General features: G+C 43.7%; 1 protein-coding gene and 1 non-coding gene across 10 annotated transcripts in view; one reads left to right on the top strand and one right to left on the bottom strand.

Annotated features, from left to right (window-relative positions):
* CCDC15 (coiled-coil domain containing 15) overlaps nucleotides 1-20,527 on the top strand; it is a 97,149-nt gene that overhangs the window by 59,683 nt on the left and 16,939 nt on the right. The window contains exon 14 of one of the 9 annotated variants that reach the window (XR_008290585.1): nucleotides 18,287-18,400. The exons of 7 other annotated variants lie outside the window; for them this stretch is intronic. Coding sequence is in view for 1 of the 2 variants with exons in the window: in XM_053203918.1 (XP_053059893.1) it covers nucleotides 4,027-4,318 (292 nt within the window). In the remaining variant the exon portion in view is untranslated. Of the gene's footprint in view, nucleotides 1-4,026; nucleotides 17,975-18,286; nucleotides 18,401-20,527 lie in introns of those variants that run through there. One more of the 9 variants, XM_053203918.1, reaches the window with a different exon arrangement.
* TRNAQ-UUG (transfer RNA glutamine (anticodon UUG)) lies at nucleotides 11,167-11,251 on the bottom strand. Its single transcript has one exon. It is a non-coding gene; the product is annotated as a tRNA-Gln (tRNA).

Genomic DNA, 20,527 nt, shown 5'->3' with positions numbered 1-20,527 from the left:
AATTTCTGCCTTTTAATCGGGGTGTTTCAGATCATTTACCTTTAATGTGATTATTGACAGGGTTTGATATCAGAGTATCATATTGCCGTTTGTTTTCTATTTGTGCCATTTGCTTTTTGTTCCCCCCCTTTTTTTTTCTTTTTCTGCCTTCTTTTGAGTTACTTTCATGTTTTTATAATTCTGTTTGATCTCCTTTGCATGTTAGCTATAACTTTTTTTTGCTATATTATTGGTTATTCTAGGGTTTGTGGTATACATGTCTAGCTTTTCTACAGTCTACTTTCCAATGATATTATACTACTATACATATAGTATAAAAATCATAGTATAAGAATCTTGCAAGAATATACTTCCATTTCTCCTATCCCAGCCTTTGTCCTATGGTTATCATGCATTTTACTTTTTTTTTTTTTTACATTTATTTATTTTTGAGAGATACAGAGACAGAGTGCGAGCGGGGGAGGGCCAGAGAGAGAAGGAGACACAGAATCGGAAGCAGGCTCCAGGCTCCGAGCTGTCAACACAGAGCCCAATAGGGGCTCGAACTCATGAACCGTGAGATCATGACCTGAGCCAAAGTCAGTCGCCTAACTGACTGAGCCACCCAGGCGCCCCCATGCATTTTACTTTTATGTACAAACTACATTATTATTTTTTAAAGTCTATTATTTAAAGACACAAGAAGAATAGTTATATACATAACCTAAAGTATTATTTTGCAAAAAAAAAGATAAAGTATTATTTTGCAACCTTTAACATTTCTTGTAGTTGCTGGTATGCTGGCAATGAATTCTTTTAGCTTTTGTAGGTCTAAGAACAACTTTGTTTCATTTTTCCCTTTTATTTGTTCATTTATTTATATGACATGCTTTTTAAATTTTTTTTTAACATTTTATTTATTTTTTAGAGAGAGGGACAGAGCACAAGCAGGGGAGGGGCAGAGAGAGGGAGACACAGAATCTGAAGCAGGTTCCAGGCTCTGAGCTGTCAGCACAAAGCCCAACGTGGGGCTCAAACCCATGAACTGTGAGATCATGACCTGAGCTGAAGTCAGATGCTCAACCGACTGAGCCACCCAGGTGCCCTATTTAACATGCTTTTTAAAAAGTGCACAGTTTAGTAGTGTCAGTAAATAAATGTTATATTCACATTGCCATGAAGCAGATCTCCAGAACTTTTTCATCTTGCAAATAGAAAACTCTGTACTGTTAAACAACTCCCCCTCGCCCCATAGCCTCTGGTAATTGACCATTCTACTTTCTGTTTCTATGAATTTGACTACTTTACATCCTCGTATTAGTGTAATCATATGTTATTTGTCTTTCTGTGACTGGCTTATTTGACTTAGCATAATGTCCTTAAGATTCCCATGTTACCATATTTCTTTCCTTTTGAAAGTTGAATCATATTAACATTCTATTGTATATAATAGCACATTTTATTTAGCTATTTATCTGTAGATGGACATGTGTTGCTTCTTAATGCCACAGTGAATATGGGTTTGCAGATATGGGTGTGCAAATACCTTGCTTTCACTTCTTTTAGATATATACTCAGAAGTGGGATTCCTAGATCATATGGCAGTTCTATTTTTAATTTTTTGAAGAATGTCCATCCTATGTTCCACAGTGGTTGCTCCATTTTGCATTCCTGCCGACAGTGCACAAAGGTTCCAATTGCTCACATCCACGCCAACACTTATGTTGTTTTTTTGATAGTACCCATCCTGATGGGTGTGAGGTGATATTTCACTGAGGTTTTGGTTTGCATTTCCTAATGATTAGCGATGTTGAGCAACTTTTACTATGCCTGATGACATTTACAGATCATCTTTGGAGAAAAATCTGTTCAAGCCTTTTATCCATTTTTAATTGGATTATTTGCTTCTTTTTGGATTATTTTTTTTCTGTGCTTTATTTGAAATAATTTCTATCATTTATGCTTTCAGATTTGGTTCTGTAACATCTAATCTGCTGGTAATCCCATCCAGTGTATTTTTAAAATTATCTTTATAGAGCAGTTTTAAGTTCACAGCAATTTCTCATATACTCCTTGTCCCCCAACATTCAGAGCCACTTCAGTTAGCAGCATACTCTACCAGCGTGGCACATTTGTTACAAATGATGAACTTAAGTCCCAAAGTCCACGGTTTACATTAGGGTTCACTGTTGGTGTTGCACATTTATGGGTCGGGACAAATGTATAACAGCATGTATTTATCTTTATAACACCATACAGAGTAGTTTTACTGCCCTGGAAGTCCTGGATGCTCTGTCCATTCATCCCTCTAGCCCTGCCCTCCCCTGCTAACTTCTGGCAACCACTGATCTTTTCACGGTCTCCACTGTTTTGCTGTTTTCAGAATGTCATACACAGGTTTCCCTTCCTATCCCAAAGTAGAGCATTCCTACGAGATCTTTCATAAGCTGAAATGGTGTAAAGCTAAGAAGCAATTACCATTAATTGATACAGAAAAATTTTTGAGTGTTCCTAGACCCAAAAAACTAATCTCTCCTAAGCTTTTCTGACTCTAGAACACATTATGCTAATGGATATACAAAATAAATCAAGATGAATCACAGATGCTAACCTTCACAGCGGTGGTGGCTTGATGCTGAGATTGCTGAGTGTAGTTCCCAAGGAAGGAGCTTCGTGGTGCCACTCTCACTGCTGAGGGTACCGGCTCCCTCTGTGATGGTTCACTGCAAAACAAAAACTGAACGCTGTTTTCATTTTTCGTAAAAGCAAAAATCTTCAGATTTCTTTCAGTTAGTGAAAATAGGTGTTAATGTAAGGCTTTTGTAAAAGCAAAGTGGAATAACACAAACTTTTGAAAATCTGGGGATACCTGTAGTTGGGATCATACAGTATGTAGCCTTTTCATATTGCTTCTTTCAATTAGTAATATGCATTTAAGTTTCTCTATGTCTTTTCATGGCTTGGTAGCTCATTTCTTTTTACCACTGAACAATATTCCATTGTCTGGGTATATCACAGTTTATTTATCTGTTCATCTACTGAAGGACATCTTGGTTTCTTCCAAGATTTGGCAGTTATGAAAAAGGCTGCAATAAACATCCAAGTGCAGGTTTTGTTTGGATATAACTTTTGAAGTCCTTTGGGTAAATACCAAGCAGTGTGACTGCCAGATTATATGGTACGAGTAAGCTGGCTGTGCAATTTTGTATTCCTGCTAGCAGTGAGGTTCTCTTTGCTCCACCTCCTTGTCAGCATTTGGTGTGACAGTGTTCTAGATTTTGGCTATTCTTTTTTTTTTTAATTTTTTTAAATGTTTATTCATTTTTGAGGAAAGAGAGTGTGATGGGGGAGGGGCGGAGAGAGAGGGAGACAGAATCTGAAGCAGGTTCCAGGCTCTGAGCTGTCAGCATAGAGCCCAGCGTGGGGCTTGAACCCATAAACTCTGAGATCATGACCTGAGTCGAGGTCAGATGTTTAACCAACTGAGCCACCCAGGCGCCCCTAGATTTTGGCTATTTTAATAGCTGTGCAGTGGTATCTCATTGTTTTATTTTGCATTTCCCTCATAGCATACGATGCCGCATTTTTTAATATATTTGTTTGCCATCTGTACAGTTTACCCTTGAACAATGTAGGGGTTAGGTATACTGATGCCCTGCACAGTTGAAAATTTGCATATGACTTTGGACTCCCCCAAACTTAACTACAAATAGCCTAATGTTGACTGGAAGCCTTACTGGTGACATAAATGGTTGATTAGCACATATTTTGTGCATTTTGTGTATCATATACTGTATTCTTACAATACAATAAGTTAGAGGAGAGAAAATATTATTAAGGAAATCATAAGGAAGAGAAAATACATTTATAGTACTGGACTGTATTGAAAAGAATCCATGTATAAATGGATCTGTGCAGTTCAAACCTGTGTTGTTCAGGGGTTGGCTGTGTATGTATATGGAGAGAAAGTGATAAAGCAGATGTGACGAGATGAGAACTGGTGAATCTAGGTGAATAGTACACATGCTCATTGTATTATTCCTTCAGGTTTTCTGTGGGTTTGAAGCTGTCCAGAGGAAAAAGTTGGGGGCAAAGGTATAGTTTGGACTCTCACCGTCAGCTCCACCATGAAGATGGCTCTCCACCACACTTGCCAGAAGAGGTCCCTAAAATCCTAGGGCTTTGCAAGAGGGAAGCAGCTGGATTACTAGGAACTGCTTTTCTAGCAGCTTCCCAGTGTGGCTGGATTCAGAGCCAGCTGATTGGGGGATGTCAGGCCACAAAGGTGGATAGATTCAGTTTGTCTGATACTGAGATAAAAATAGGCCCTATATCTTAGATAGCCCTGCTAAGGTGCCTCCATGGATATGAGTAATGGTCAGACCCAGGGGATCAACCAGGGCTTCGAAAGCTAGACAACTGGAAAACCTGGAGCACCATGCCAAAGGTTCTTTTCCTGAATCGCCTTTTCCTACTGAGATGAGAGAATACAAAATGAAGCAGTGCTCAGAAGTCTGCTACCGTCCCAGTGGGAGCAGCCACCACTCAGGCCTGAGCGGAAGTCTGTGGGTGCTGGGCACTGTCAGCACCTGGCTGGCTGGTCTGCACAGGGTTTGCGCTGGTGGGCCATGCGGGTCCAAGTCACTGACCTCGGACCGAGAGCACCTGGGGTAAGTCCTGATCCCACACTTGTAAGCTGTGAGGCTGATTCCCATTATTCTTGTTCACAAAAACCAGTTTTCTTCTCTCCTGCCTGCCTTCTTGATGGGCTACAAAAACTGAAAACAAACCACGAAAGGGCCTTTCAACTCTTAAAGGCCAGTGAGATATCTGTTATTATTACTTTGTAGGCACAAAACAATTAGTTTTGCAACTCAGCTAGATGGTTTTTAGGCCTTGAGTATATTTTTATTACGAGGTTGTGTGAGTGAAGTCCTTTAAACCTCTGAGGAAGCAGGATTGAGATACCTTGAGATGCTCATTTTCTCCTGAGCAAACAGAGAATGGCAGAGGATGATGCCCTTGTGATATGCCTTAACCGATGAAATAGATCCCCACAGGCAAGTGGTGACACACTCACACTGTCCAGAATGTCAGCGTCCTGGCTGAGCCAGCGCTGGCAGCTCTCTGTCAGAGTGCTGCAAAAGAGGGAAGCAGGACCTCCACTCAGTCCAGGATATCAGCCCATCGGCCTTGGCATCTCAGGGGCAGCAGAGCAGAACTGGCAGAGTGGGACGGGAGCAATGCCTTTGGTTAGTCTTCAGGAGGAGGGGGTTGAGTTGGCAGGTATATGCTACAGAGAAAGACTTCACTCAGTGCCAGGGAGAACTTTCATGTGGCCTGTCCAAGATGCAGTGGTTGCACAGAGCTCCCCATACTCTGACTCAGCTCCATCACCCCTCCTTGAAGAGCAGCTGGGGAAGATGCGCCATTGACCAGAGAGTTGGATCAGATGATATGCTAGGTCTCTTCCAACCTTAACAATATGAGCCACTTTTATCTAGCAGTGAATCTGAATTAATCCATGCTCTGCTTCCTAGCCATGTGGTCTTGGACATGTTTATCAGGTTTCTGAGCCTTCATTTTCTTAGCTATAAAATGAGATTATCAACATCTACTCTGCTTATCTCACAAGGTTGTTTTAAGGCTCAGCAGAAATAAGCAGTGATTCCTGGTGAAATCATAAATGTTCTCACGTGACTCTCAGTACTCTGCACACAGTGCCAGGCTGACCAAGTGAGTGCCTGGACTGGCTGTCCCATGGTTCAGAGCAAGGATCACATGTGCTCAAGGAGTCAGCACTAAATCAGATTTCACTAGCCATCCTCCCTCTGTGGTTACCCCTTTGGCCATTTTTGTCTTCTTTATCCCTGTATCGGCTCTTCCCTTCTTTCTTTCCCTTATATTCATTCGTCTAGTACTTTCCAAGAGGTTATTATGTCCCAGACATCTGCTGGGCCAGGGGGAGCATGTAAATTATTGCCAGTCCTGCAAATGTGGTGCAGGGAGAATACAGAGAAGGAATGAGGTCAGCAGTGCTCTTAGAGAGGTTTGTGCTGGGGGCTCACGGGGTGGCAGTCTTTGGCAGGGCAAGGCTGGAGGAAGGGAGGCTAGACAGGGGAAGTGTCACGAGGAATATGACATTTGGGCCTGTATTTGAAGAACAGATGTTGATTTTCCAAATGGAGAAGGCGAAGGGAGGGCATGAACAAAGTGCACGTGGATATGAGTGTTAAAGCCCCATGGGCTTTGCTTCTCTGCCCCCATCCTTAACCAGCTCCTCTCCTCTGGTCAGTTCCCGCACGTAGCTTCTTTCTAAGCAAAAAGACTTGAAAACTAAAGATGGTTTTTGGAAATACTGCTTGCTCATTGAGGGCTGTAAATATTACTATGAAATAAAGACAGTAATTCTCAACCCTGGCTATGTACCAGAATCACCTGTGGTTTGTTTTTGGTGTTGTTTTAATTCAGATTTCTTGGCTCCACCTTTCATGTATTCTGATTTAGTAAGTTTGGGGCAGGACTGCTGAAATTGATATGATCTGCTTTTACACATTTGGAGGTAGAGATATTGTCACATGATCTTTGTTTTTCCAGTTCTCACTAAAAACTGCACGTGTTTTATTGCAGGAAGCTCAGTATCACCTAGTAAAGATTCTCATCTAGCTTCAGTTCTCTGATAAGCCTAAAGGCTTAGAAGTTCTAAAAAAGTGATGGAACTGCCGTGGGTGGGGTTAGCCCAGCTTCTGTTCCCAGAGGGGATAGAATGGACGATGAGCCGTTCACTACTTATCTTCCCTGTGCCTCAATTTTCTCATCTGTGAAATGGAAACTAAAACAGTTCCCACCTCATAAGATAGTGGTGAGGACTAAAAGAGCACAGAGAACGTCATAGCACATAGTAAGTGCTCAGTAAATAATGGCTGTCATCATGGGGGCGTCAAAGCCTACCTGGTGATTACTGGTGTGGGCTCTGGAGCCAGACTGCCCTGGCTCCCAGCCTGGTGGCTACTCTCTGTATAACCTCCACAGCTCAGTTTCCTTCTCTTTACAATAGGGCTGGTCATGACTCCCTCGCAGAACTGTTATTAAATGTGATTAAATGAATGAATAAGTGCAAGGCACTGAGGTCATTGCTGGGCAAATAGCACCAGAGAAATATTAGCATTTATCATTACTTCTGCTGTGACCTCTCACTGCCTTACAGCGTCACTGTTGGGCCCTCGTCCTACCTTGTCGTCAGCTAGTGCTTGCCCGCTGCTCCTAGCAGCCTTTCAGGCCCAGCTGTGGCCCTTTGAGAAGGGACCACCACCTCCCCCTTTGCTACCCGTAGCCCACTGTACCCTGACTTGGTCTCCTAATACAGCAGTTCATGTACGCAGGCTCCTGCCAGGATGCCGGCCGGCCCTGCAGTGCTGAGTCAGGACTAGTTCCAGCTCCTGTAGCTGGTGGAGCCAAAGCCTCCATTCTCCCACCTTCTTCCCCACAGAGATCCACCCTGGGGTCCACAGCATTTCTGTGGCCATCTTGGAACCTAAAGGGTCTGGGCACGGCCCTGTCCCCAGCGAAGGTAGTCTTTTAAAGGACGTTAGGGTAATTCCTGGGGTCCCCACATCCTACTTTGTTCAAAAGGCTGCTTGCCCTTTGGTGCCACGTGATTGACCCTCAGTAAGGATATTGCCCGAGATAACCAGGTGCCGACACACACTCTTCTGGTGGAACCATTGTTGGGGATTTTAAGGCGCTGTTTTGCTTCTTGGAGAAGGTGAAACCCACACATCTAATCTCTGCTTGGAATCTGTGTTATGTATAATTAAAAAAATTTTTTAAGTTTATTTATTTTGAGAGAGAGAGTACATGCACATGCGTGCATGAGTAGGGCAGGGGCAGGCAGAGAGGGAGAGAGAGAATCCCAAGCAGGTTCCATACAGCACAGAGCCCGACATGAGGCTCAAACTCACAAACTGTGAGATCATGACCTAAGCCCAAGCTGATGCTTAACCAAGTGAGCCACCCTGGTGCCCCTGTATTATGTATAATTTTTTTAAACCCAATGCCTGATTCTAATATCCAGCCAAGGTAGAGAATCACTGAGACAAGAAGACTGAGATGTAATGGTTGGTAAAAGTCACCTCTACAAGTTGGGAGGCAGGCTTATTTCCTGGAGGCTGCCATCCGTCGGAATATTTTGATCTAGAGTATTGGAGCTAAGTCTGTCCTTCAAGATCAGCTGACTCAGTGATTCCCTCCCCAGTGTGCAGCAGAATCACTGAGGTGGTCTGCTTATCATACAGATTCTTAAGTCTTGCTGATTCAGTAAGTCTGGGAGTCCCAAATCCTAGTGAGATGCCCTAGTGGGAAGGGGCCCGTGGGGAGGGTGTGGACAGAGTGGGCAGAAGGTTGCCCTTATAGTTAGCCTAAGCAGGGAGTTGTACGAGACCGGGGAGGTATCCTGGGTAGGTAGTTCTCATCAGAAGGTGGAAACATAGTGCAGCTCTCAAAGTTAAATCTCAAATCTCTTGTCAAATACTGTATGCCCTGTGTGGCTAGCAGGACATATTTGCAGATGGAAGAAAATGTATGTCCAAAGTAGGAATCCCTATATCATAACTCTCCATGGGAGCAAGGTGAACCCCTGGGGATGCAGGCTGGGGAGACAGCTGCTGCTGGTGGGCAGCAGGGAACGGCTTGGGCCCTGATCACCTCATGGCTCCTTTCTGTCACTGGTGACCACATGAGCCCAGGGGCAAATGTTCTTCCCATCAACACATTCTCACGTGCTGCTGCCAGCACTGGCTTCATTTTCCAAATGTCCAAGGATATGAGGCCGAGCAAGCCTGAATGAAGTCAGCAGGAGCTCTCTGGAATTTTTGAGAAGTTGAGCAAATGCCTGATCACACCTTGAATTCTTTGTGTGAAACCTTTAGCTCTGACCTTTCATGTCACCTTTGCCCCTGGCTCACTGCACATGGTTTTGTTTTTCAAGCAGTGCTCATTGTGAGAGGTAAAAGAATAGGTAAAAGGAAGTCAGTAATTGCAGAATTAAACCAGGCTCAAATGCTGCGGCCTCCAAAGCCCACACCTCAGGAGTCACTCCCACTTCTCTGCATTCTGGCAGTGACCCTAATGTGTCTCCTGACCCCCAAAGGACTCACTTTGTGACAAAGAACTCAAGTCATGGGACAAGAGCCTCTGGGGTATCACCATTTCCAGTATAATGTCAGAAGACAGCCAACAAAAGTCCTTTGCTCACATGGTCATGTTTTCAAACCTCTGACTGCTTCTCAACTTTCCCTGGCCTCCTATTGGGCTAATATTTGGGAGCTGAAACAATAGCTTTACTGAAGCAATGGTGGGCAGTTCCTGGAAAGTCATGTGAATGTCTGAATTGAACCAATTTGTCAAAGACCATTTTCTGTTCATTCCTCACCTTCCTCACATCCAATGGTGAGGTAGAGTCCCCAGAGCACGATAATCCTTTCCTGAGATACAATGTAGAGGCTCCTAAGAAAATGAACAAAGGAGAGGCTAATTTTGGCTCTTCTGGGACTAAAGAAAAGAAAAACAGACAGGCAGGTCAGGTCCAGCTCAAGGAGGCCAGGGTAGGTCTTGTTTTGTAGTGCCAGGGTATCTGCTCAGATCACCAGGGGATTTGGAGAACAATGCAAGGGGGTGGAGGGTGGGGGGGTGGGGGGAACGGAAACAGAGCCTTGGCCCTCCCTGGCTGTAGTGACCAAAGCCTTATCCAGGCTCTGGAGAGTTCACTAAAATGACTGTCTGTGGCTTTAGACTTGAATTTTGTTTTAATGGTAAACTCCTTACCACTCCTTCCCATCTAAATTATGAATGAATTAAGATTCAGGGATTTCCTACAGACCCAGCAGTGGCTCAGGCGCTGCAGGGCTCTGTGAAGCCCTGAAAGTTGTAGGCTAATGTTGGTATGCAGCAGCACTTTTTTCTGGGGTGAGGTCCTTGGCTTTCCTCGGATTCCCAAAGGCATCTGCCGTCCAAAACCGTGCACCTCCAGGAGGAGAGTCTATCTCCCTCCTCTAGTCCCCGCCAGGCACAGCTTCTGCCCTTTATGGCAGTGCTGGTCGGGTTTCAGTGTGCAGTAGCTTTAGCTGGGTATGATGTTAAAATACAGATTCTGATTCAGTAGGTCTGGGTGGGGCTCACAAGTCTGCATTTCTAACAAACTCAAGGTGATAAGCAGCTCAAGCTGCTGTTCCGAGGATTACACTCTCAAGTGGCAAAGCTTGATGGCAAGCAATGATTCTCTCACCCCAAGCCTGGATCACGTCCATAGGCTCTTACGTGGTCTCTATAGTTCACTGTGCCCGTGGCCACTGGAGTGATCTCAGTGCGCAATTCTGATCTTGTTCTTCCCCCACCTTTGCCCTTCTGTGGCCTCCCTCCCCAGCCTCTTTGTTCAGTAAAGTCACCTCAGAATCCATAAGCAAAACATTACATGATTTGTCTTCATCCTGTCTTTTCCCCCGGTGTGCCGCTCCATGAGCAATTAGTTCCGTTCATGCAGGACTACGGAAGATCAAGGACTGAGGGCAGGGGGCTGTGAATCAGATCAGTGTCTGAGCCTTGTTCCTGCCACTTACTAGCTTTGTGACCATCTGAAATCCAGTTTTTTCATGCGCAGAATGGGAATAAAAATACCTACCTCATGGGAGTATCATGAGGAGCAAATGAGACATTGTATGTAAAGCATTCAGCACGGTACCCACTCACAGCCACTGCTCAGTAAGCAGTAGCTGTTGTGACTTAATCATAATATGCCCTAGAATTTCCGTTTGTCACATGATTTCCTGGTTGGATTGTTCTCCTAGTTCCCCTTTTCAGCCTGCATCAGATGCCACCCCCTCCTCAAATCCTTCCTGATCCCCCTTCCTCAGTCACCATGCAGTCTTTGACCTCACTTGTAACATTGCGAGTGATTTCTTTCTATACTCTGCCTACAATGCCCAGCATAGTTTGGGGGCACGTATGAATAGCTGTCACTAAAAAGTTTTATGAAACTGGGTTGTGTTCTTATTTATTTCTTTTTTTTTTTTAATTTTTTTAATGTTTGTTTATTTTTGAGAGAGAGACAGACAGAGCATGAGCCGGGGAGGGGCAGAGAGAGAAGGAGACACAGATCCAAAGCAGGCTTCAGGCTCCAAGCTGTCGGCACAGAGCCCGACGCGGGGCTCGAACCCACGAGCCATGAGATCATGACCTGAGCCAAAGTCAGACGCTCAACCGACTGAGCCACCCAGGCACCCCTATGTTCTTATTTCTTTTTGTCGTGTATGTATTGTACATACTTGTAATCCCTACTTCTTAACCACGATGGATATATATGTATTCTCCTTGGAGAGATTTGTTTGGTTATTTCTTTTTCACTTCCAACTAATTTAATCCTCCGTAATATCTATAAATTCTGCCCTGACAAGTTGCAGATCTCAAGAGGGTATGAGATTAGCATGGGCATTACCTTATATTGAAGTCACTTCACTCCACAAATGTTTTTATGGGCATCTTCCATGGACCAGACACAATAAATGACAGTAGCGAAGATCATCACATTTGCTCGGCAGCAATACAGTGTGTAGCTTTCCTTATGGAGGCTCTGGCTCCAGGACAGCTTCTGCCATCCAGGAGAGGACAGGGTCTGTGCTGAGGCCTCCCTCTGTAAGCCCCGTTGTGTGCCCTCAGGGAACCCATAAATACCAGGGATGTTCTGCTGTAGATCCAGACAAGGATCCCTTGAAGCTATTTCCCAACTCTGAAGTGGTTTGGGCAGAATATTCTACTCCTCTGAAAAATCAGTCCTTTTGAGTATTTGTACTTTTATCCCAGCCTCAATTCCCTAATAATGAAGGCCCTCACCCAAGTAGACTCTAGGGCTTACAAAGATTTTTCACATACATCAGTGAGACTGGTCTTTGTCACAGCCCTCAGAGGTAGAGTGGGGTTCCAGATCCCTATTTTTAAGTTGAGGTGCCAAAAGCTCAGAGGAAGTAAGGAATAGACCAAGGTCTTGTGGCAAGCAAATCCAACACTCGAAACCTGAATGCAGACCTGCCGACTACAGGTCCAGCAATTCTTTCTGTTGTGACTGAATCTTGGGTCTCTTAGCCAGGAAAAGATGAAGCAGGATAGCAAAACCACCCCTCTGCTGCGTACTTTCAGTGCATTTCCTGAAGCTGGGAGGGCACCAGTGAGGGGACAGCTGGGGGAGATGTGGAGCTGGAGGGAGGGTGGCCCTTCTACCATGTCAGCAGGAGAGGAAGCTTGAACATAGAAGATCCCTGGCCTTCCTCCTTGACTCTGACCTCACGGACTGCAGTGGGCCTCGCAGAACTTTCTGGTCTGTTGGGAAAGGAAATGGCCTCCACCACGTGGGCCTAGGCAGGGAGGCAGCCAACAGGCATCCCCCTCAGAAGACAGGTGAGCTGAAGTGGGCGGATTTTCTTGTCATATGTGACTTTCTGTGGCTGCTTCCCATCAATTTTCCCTTTTAGCAAAGCTAAAATTTAAATTAGGCGTCTTGTGTCCAGCTTGATAGTAGCACCCGTGATTCATGAGATTGCCAAGGGGAAAGGTGACTCTCAGAAAGTCAGTGTGTGATCCAACTGCCCTCCCACTCTGGAGGTGTCTCTCCATTGCTACCTTCAGGATGCGGGATAATTTTCATTGAGACAATCCACGAGTTTCCATAGGTGGGGGAGATAGAGATTCCAGAAGTCACTTCTAGGTACCTTTCAGGGATTGGGGTTCAGAAGCTTTAAGGTCCACTTCCATCCCTGCTTCTAACTAATAAGAGTGTTTGGGCCAGTGCCTGGACCTGAGCCTCTCTGCTGAGAGCTGTAAATCATGATGGGTTAAGTGATTTCAGCTTTGATGCACATCTGCATCACCCAGGGAGCTTTTTAAACTATACCTAAGCGGGGGCCCTGCCCTCAGATCTTTATTCAGTTGGTCTGGGTGAGGCAGGGGACTGATATTTTTTACAAGGTCCCCCAGGTGATCAATAAAGGTGAAGAAACGGGATAGGTTAATCTCTGAGCTCTTCTGGAGACCTGTGGGGGAGAACTCATGTCCATCTGGTCCACATTCCGCAGTTCACCATGTGGCCGTTCCAGCCTTTAAACTCAAGGCCATGAAAGACCAGAAAGCACTGTACAGAGGGCCACTGGCCAAGTCCCTTATTTTAAAGTGGCAGGGGAGAATGCTCCTAGGGAGCAGTGTGTTCCAGGCACACAGGAAGGCAGGGCAAGCAGTTTGTCCAGGCATTTGGCCCCCAAGTCTGTGGTCCTGTCTTAATGCCACACAGCTCTGAAGGAAGCCCAGGAAATTACTGGAGAGCAAGGTAACACTTTTGCCCTGTTTCCCCAGTAAGCCTTTCACCTAGTGGTGCTTTGGAGTCTGGTGAATAATTACTCATTCCTTCTGCACTGAACTACATATCCAAACTCCAGAGAAGCAGATTATTCTTATCCACAGATGAAGAAACTACAGGTGGAAAGATTGAGACTTGCCCTGGTCACACAGCACGATAATAACAAAGGCTGTGTAATGGAAACAGAAGCCCTTGTTTTTCGTGGAGGAAAATCCCTTCCTTTTCACCTTGACTTAGCTGTTCAGAAGCAGCAGGTCTCCGAGTTAGCAAGCTCTGCTGAGAAGTGGGGCAGTCCTGTTGAGGTGCTTCTGCCCCAGAAGAAGAGAGAGCGCCTTCTAGGTGAAGCTTCTCTAGTGGGGCCACTGTGCTTCTGGCACCTCAGTATCTCTCACATGTTTACCCTTTCCCTTTCCCATCCTGTCCACTGGTTTTCCCTGCCCTTCTATTCAGGACGAGCTGTCTAGGCTGTTCTAAGCCACATCATTCCACCTGGAAAGGCAAAAGGGCAGGAAAGCTCCCACCAGGGCATGTAGGAGGTGGTGAGGAGGAAGAATGTTAGGCCTTCCGTTCTCCTGTGGGTCAGCAAAATAGCTGAAGAGGTAGGTGCTCCAGCATGAAACCATAGTGGAAACTCCTGCTGGCTCCTGCAAAGTTTTACGTGTCACCACACATCCATATTTATGGCTCCTTACAAAGAATGAAAAGACTATTTTCATGCAAATCCACTATGTTAATGTAGATTTCTTTCTAGCTTTGCTCAATGGAGAATCATTTCTGAGGTCCTGCTGTTGTTTCACTCCCCCTTCCCACTCAGCTCTAAATTCATTAGCAGCCACAGAAAATGTGCTTCCAGAAAATGTGCATCCCATAGACATGTGTCAAGCAGAGAGTTTGTCCAGCCCAGCAAAGCGGCTTTGTGTGGCTTTGGTTTGAAGGTCCCAGCTGATGCTTCCCTTTTGGGAAATTACAAACTCTCCACCTATGGAAGGTTAATGGATTGGGCTAATGAAAAATCTGTTAGCGCAAGCACAGCATCTATAGACCCCATGGCTAGAATAGCCAAGACAGTGGACCAGCTCAGTTAGGCTTGGGCCTCTGCCAGCTGCCTGACCTTCAGCATTCTGTCAGTACTGCTCTGGTCTGGCTTTAACTGACCTCTGTCATGCCAGGTGTGGCCACCAGCCTCTAAGCTGGCCCCTAGTGACCCAGTTCTCTTGGTATTCACCCCTTACACAATGAAGAGGGCTGGTCCTGTGACCCATAGGATATTGTAGACTGCTGGTGTGTGGCTCCCCAGGTGAGATCATTAACAAAATTGCAGCTTCCACGTTGGGCCCTTTGAATTGCTCACTCTGGGAAGTGAGACCTCCTGTTGTGAGGACATCCAGGCAACACTGTGGAGATCATGTCAGGAGGAACCAACTTCCAACATGAACTTGCCAGGGACATGAACGAGTCATGTCCAGAAATGGATCTTTCAGTGTCAGTTAAGCCTTTAGATGTTTCTAGCTCCTCAGCATTTGAGTCTCAGCTGAGGCCCCAGATATCATAGAACAGAGATAAGCTGTCCCCACTGTGACTTGTCTACATTCATGACTCACAAAAATAATGGGATAAGTCTTTATTGTTGTTTTCTGCCATTAAGTTGTAGGGGTGATTTGTAACGCAGTAATAGATGACTCCAGCCTAATTGTGTATGGATATGAGCCATTATAAAATTGTATCTGCAAAATGAATCCCACTTTATAAAGCAATCGTTCAAAGGTGGATTCTTCTATACCTACACTCTAAATTGTATTCCTGTAGTCAAGTATTCATAATAGAGGTGGGTTCTCCACCTACAAATACCAAGAAAGGCTCAAATACACCTTGCTGATGGAGGGGAAATGCAAAGTCCCCTAAAAGAGCCCTCACTTGAAGAAGCAGTAAACACGCTTAACTCCTCTCACCAAACCTGTCTTTAGCCCCTGGGAATCTGACTTTAGTTTCTACCACTTGTTTGGAATCATCTTCTCTCCAGTCATCAGGAGCCTCCTCATCTATAACTCCAGGAGTCTAAGTTCTGATTCTCCTGTAACTTCTTGATAGATCTCCTCTTTGATTTCCTTGATACCTTTGTTCCTCAGTGGTCCACCTACTGCTTCCTCTATTTTACTGGCAAATCTTCCCCTGAAGCCCCTTTTCATTCTGGCCTTCTCTCAAGAATTCTTCCAGACTGAAGAGAAATGGACTGCTTCGTGAAGGAGTGAGCTTCCTGTCCCTGTAGGCTTTAGTAGATACAGGGTGACCATCTAGCAGGGATGTTCTGAGAGGGATTCTAGAAGTGGTCTCTGAACCACTAATCAGCAATATACATTCTGTAATTTTTGAAAGGCTTAGGTACCAAGATACCTTTAAGAATATTGAAGGGATGCCCGGGTGGCTCTCAGTTGGTTAAGCATCCAACATTGGCTCAGGTCGTGATCTCGTGGCTTGTGAGCCTGGAGCCTGCTTCAGATTTCGTGTCTGCCTCTCTCTCTGCCCCTCCCCTGCTCATGTTCTGCCTTTCTCCCAAAACTAAATAAACGTTAAAAATAAAAAGAATATTGGAACCAGGACAGTTATAATCCCAGAATTCAAACTCATTATAGAGAGTTGGAGCTGGTTAGGTTCTTTGAAATAATCTACATGGTCTCATTCACTAAAATTTCAACTCTCTCTGTAGAGATGACTCCCATTGTTTTCTCATGACTAGAACTATTTTCCAAAAACTAGTCCCAAGTTCCCTCCAGGAACCTGTACATCTACCCCTGGGTGTAGCCCATGCCTTTCAAACTCAGGCTGGGTAAGTCAGATGCACTGTCTTCTTCTCCAAATCTATTTGTCCTCTTCACTTATCTCAAGCACACTATCCTCTGGTTGAGTCATCTTCTCTCTCTTTCCCCTGTCCTCCAAATCTATATTTTATCAGTTGCTAAGACTTATTCATTCTTTCTCCTTAATGTCCTTCTCATTCTTTCCCTCTGTATTAGTTAGGGTTCTCCAGAGAAACAGAACCAAAAATGTGTGTGTGTGTGTGTGTGTGTGTGTGTGTGTATGTGTATGTGGTATACATATGATTTATTGTAAGGATTTGGCTCACATTATTACTGAGACTGACAAGTCCCAAGATCTGCAAGCTGGAGATGCAAGAGAATCAATGGTTTAGTTGTAGGCAGAACCAGGATTGCTGATGATATAGTTGCCATTCAAAGGCTGGCAGGCTTGGGGTGCCTGGCTGACTCAGTTGGTGGAGCATGCAGCTCTTGATCTCAGGGTCGTGAGTTCGAGCCCCACGATGGGTGTAGAGATTACTTTAAATAAATAAACTTAAAACACACACACACACAAAGGCTGGTAGGCTCAATACCCAGGAAAAGCCAGTATTTCAGTTTTAGTGTAAAGGCAGGATGTGACTAATGTCTTAGCTCAAAGCATCCAGGGTCAGGAGGAGTTCCCTCTTACTATTGGGAGGGTCAGCCTTTTTTGTTCTATTTAGTCCTTCAACTGATTGGACAAGGCCCATCTACATTAGAGAAGGCAGTCTGTTTTATGTAGTCTACTGATTTAAATGTTAATCTCATCCAAAAACATCTTCACAGAGGTCCCCTGAATAATGTGCACCGCATGGTCTGTGAAATCAAGTTGATGCATAAAATTAACCATCAGACCCTGCTACCCATCCCCATAGCCTCTGCCCTGATTTGGGCCTATATTAATTTGCTACCCCTGCCAGCACTTTTAGTTTCTCAAACTATAACTAGACTCAAGTCCCAGCAGTCCCCAAGTAAGATACAAAGTATGACCTATGAGGAGATACATTACACTCCAAAAAGAATTTATATGTATAGAAATCTAGAGAATACATGTAGAATAGGTCATAAAAGGATAGGATCATAGTGGATGGAATATCAAGTTGGATCAGGCAGAATTTATTGGTCTGTGCCCACTCAGCAGAGACTCCAAATTCAGTCTTTTAGATTGAGGGGTTAGAAGAGTCTTTAATATGTTGGTTAGTTGACTAAACCATGGACCCGAAGGTGGCCTATACGAAATGAAGTTAAATGCCAGAACCTCTTTGGCATATTGTAGAGGAAAGTACCCGAAAGCTTAGAGAGATTGGTACGTTAGAATGAACTTACCATGTAAGACCTGTTCACCAGCTCTGGGAGGGTCGAGGACACACCTTTCACCACCACTGTGAAAAACTTGTGAGGGGAGCCTCAGCATTCTTGAAGAGTCCTGTAGTCACCCTTCTCTGTAGGTCAAACATTACAGTAGGAACTGCAACCACCAAATTGGGATTCCTGATGCAATGAGGATAATGGGACTCTGGAATGGCAGGTACTTAATCAACAAGAAAAGAGGGATGTGGTTACTGTAATTGGATAACTGAGCCAAAACAATAATCACAATAGTCTGACTCATAGAGACCTATGGCATTTGGATAATAGATCATGGTTCCTTTGTGGAAGACTGAGAGAAAGATTAACAGTATAAAATTCTGGCATTGTAGCAGGGTCCTTCCTCAAGGAAACCTGGACTCCACTTCAAGAGGTTCTTGGTCTATAAATTGGCTCCAGTCTGGGGCGCCTGGGTGGCGCAGTCGGTTAAGCGTCCGACTTCAGCCAGGTCACGATCTCGCGGTCCGGGAGTTTGAGCCCCGCGTCGGGCTCTGGGCTGATGGCTCAGAGCCTGGAGCCTGTTTCCGATTCTGTGTCTCCCTCTCTCTCTGCCCCTCCCCCGTTCATGCTCTGTCTCTCTCTGTCCCAAAAATAAATAAACGTTGAAAATTGGCTCCAGTCTGAGAATCGATTGAAGGGCCATTATGACTCTGTTTTGGTCATCTAAGATATATTACTGTTCACTCAACCTAAACTCTTATGCTTATAGAGTCAGGAATCCATGCTGATCCATGGGCTGTGCTCAGTTATTTGGCTGGATGGTCTCAGGGGACTTGAAAGGAACATTATTGGAAAGTTGGTGACAAGGAGATCTGGGGAAGAGGTAAATGTATAGTTCTCTCCAGGCAAAAGATATGAAAACATTTATCTTCCATGTTAATGCTCACCGAAGAGTAACCTCACCATTTAGTCAGTCAGTCAGTCAGTCAGTCAGTCATCAGTCAATAATTCACTCACTCACTCATTACCAAGACATGATCCCATAATCATACGACCTTTGAACAAAATGGGAGTTAGGGGCAGCAACATGCTACACTGTCAAAAACCCACATGTAACTTTTGACTCTCCCAAAACTTAACTACTAGTAGCTTATTGTTGCCTGAAAGCCTTCACAATAACATAAACGGTTGATTAACACATATTTTATGTGGTATATATATCTAAAGTAGAGAAAAGAAAATGTTATTAAGGAAATCATAAGAAAGAAAAATACATTTACAGTACTGTACTGTAAAAAAAAATCCATATCAAAGTGGACCCATGCAGTTGAAACTAGTGTTGTTCAAGGCCAACTGGGCATATTCTTTGCTGAGGTGTCTGTTCAGGTCTTTGGCACATTTTTAAATCAGGTTTGTTTTCTTATTGTTGAGTTTTAAGAGTTCTTTGTATATTTAGGTTCACGGTCTTTTATCAGATATCTTTTGCAAATATTTTCTCCCAACCTGTGGCTTGACTTCTCATTCTTTTGACAATGCCTTTTGCAGAGCAGAAGTTTCTGACTTTAATGGAGCCTAGCTTATCAGTTATTTCTTTAATGGATCGTGCCTTTGGTATTGTATCTGAAAAATCATTACCATATCCAAGATCATATAGATTTTCTCCTAAGTTATCTTCTAGGAGCTTTGTAGTCCTGTGTTTTATATTTAATTCTATGAGTTAATTTTGTGACGAGTGTAAGTTCTACGTCTAGATTGAGTTTTTGCATATGGATATTCAGTTGTTCCCACACCATTTGTTGAAGAGACTGTCTTTGTGCCATTGCATTGCTTTGCTTCTTTGTCAGAGATCAAGTGACTCTATTTAGATGGGTCTATTTCTGGGCTCTGTGTTGTGTCGATTGTTCTAATTGTCTGTTCTTCTACCAATACCACACTGTCTTGATTACTGTACCTTTATAATAAGTCTTGAAGTTGAATAGTGTCTGTCTTCCAACTTTGTTTTTCTCTTTCAATATTCTGTTGGCTATTCTGGGAATTTTGCCTTTTCCATATAAAGTTTAGAATCAGTTTGTCAATATCTATAAAATAACTTGCTGGGATTTTTATTGGGATTTCATTGAATCTATAGATCAGGTTGGGAAGAACATAGACTGTCATGTCATCTGGAAACAAAGATAGTTTTATTTTCCTTCCCAATCTCTATATCTTTTATTTCCCTTTCTTGTCTAATTGCATTAGCTAAGACTTTTAGTACCATGTTGAAAAGGAGTGGTGAGAGGAGACAGTCTTGCCTTGTTCCTGATCCTCGTGGGTAAGTGTTTAGTTTCTCACCACTGAGTATGATGTTAGCTGTAGGTTTTTTTGGTTGAGTCTTTATCAAGATTAGGAAGTTCCTTTTATTTCTAGTTTACCAAGAGTATGATCATAAATGGTGTTGGATTTTGTCAAATGCTTTTTCTGCATTTATTTATAGGGTCATGTGATTTTTCTTATTTAGTCTTTTGATGTGATACATGACATTAATTGATTTTTTTTCATGTTGACCCAGCCTTGCATTCCTGGGATAAATCTCACTTGGTCTTGGCATCTAATTCTTTTTATACATTGTTAGTTTTGATGTGCTAACAGTTTTGAAGATTTTTGTCTCTGTGATCATGAAAAATATTGGTCTTTAGTTGTCTTTTCCTGTAATATCTTTGTCTGGTTTTGGTATTAGGGTAATGCTGGCATCATAGGATGAGTTAAGAAATATTTTTTTCTTCTTCTGTTCTCTGAAAGAGGTTGTAGAGAATTGGTATAATTTCTTCTGTGATTGGTGAACCCATGTGGGCTTGGTGTTTTTGGTTTTGAAATGTTATTAATTATTGATTCCATTAGATCTAGGCTTGTTCTCCAGTGCATTTTTCATCTCAGAAATTGTAGTTTTCATCTTGAGAAGTTTGATTTGTCCTTTTTATATCCTAACTTTTGAGCATATAAAATATAGTCATAATAACTAACGTTTTTCTGT

Source organism: Acinonyx jubatus, chromosome D1 (genome assembly GCF_027475565.1).
Source record: "Acinonyx jubatus isolate Ajub_Pintada_27869175 chromosome D1, VMU_Ajub_asm_v1.0, whole genome shotgun sequence".
Classification (NCBI taxonomy): Eukaryota; Metazoa; Chordata; class Mammalia; order Carnivora; family Felidae; genus Acinonyx; species Acinonyx jubatus.
Note: the sequence above shows the minus strand (reverse complement) of the source record. Positions and strands in the feature narration are given on the sequence as shown.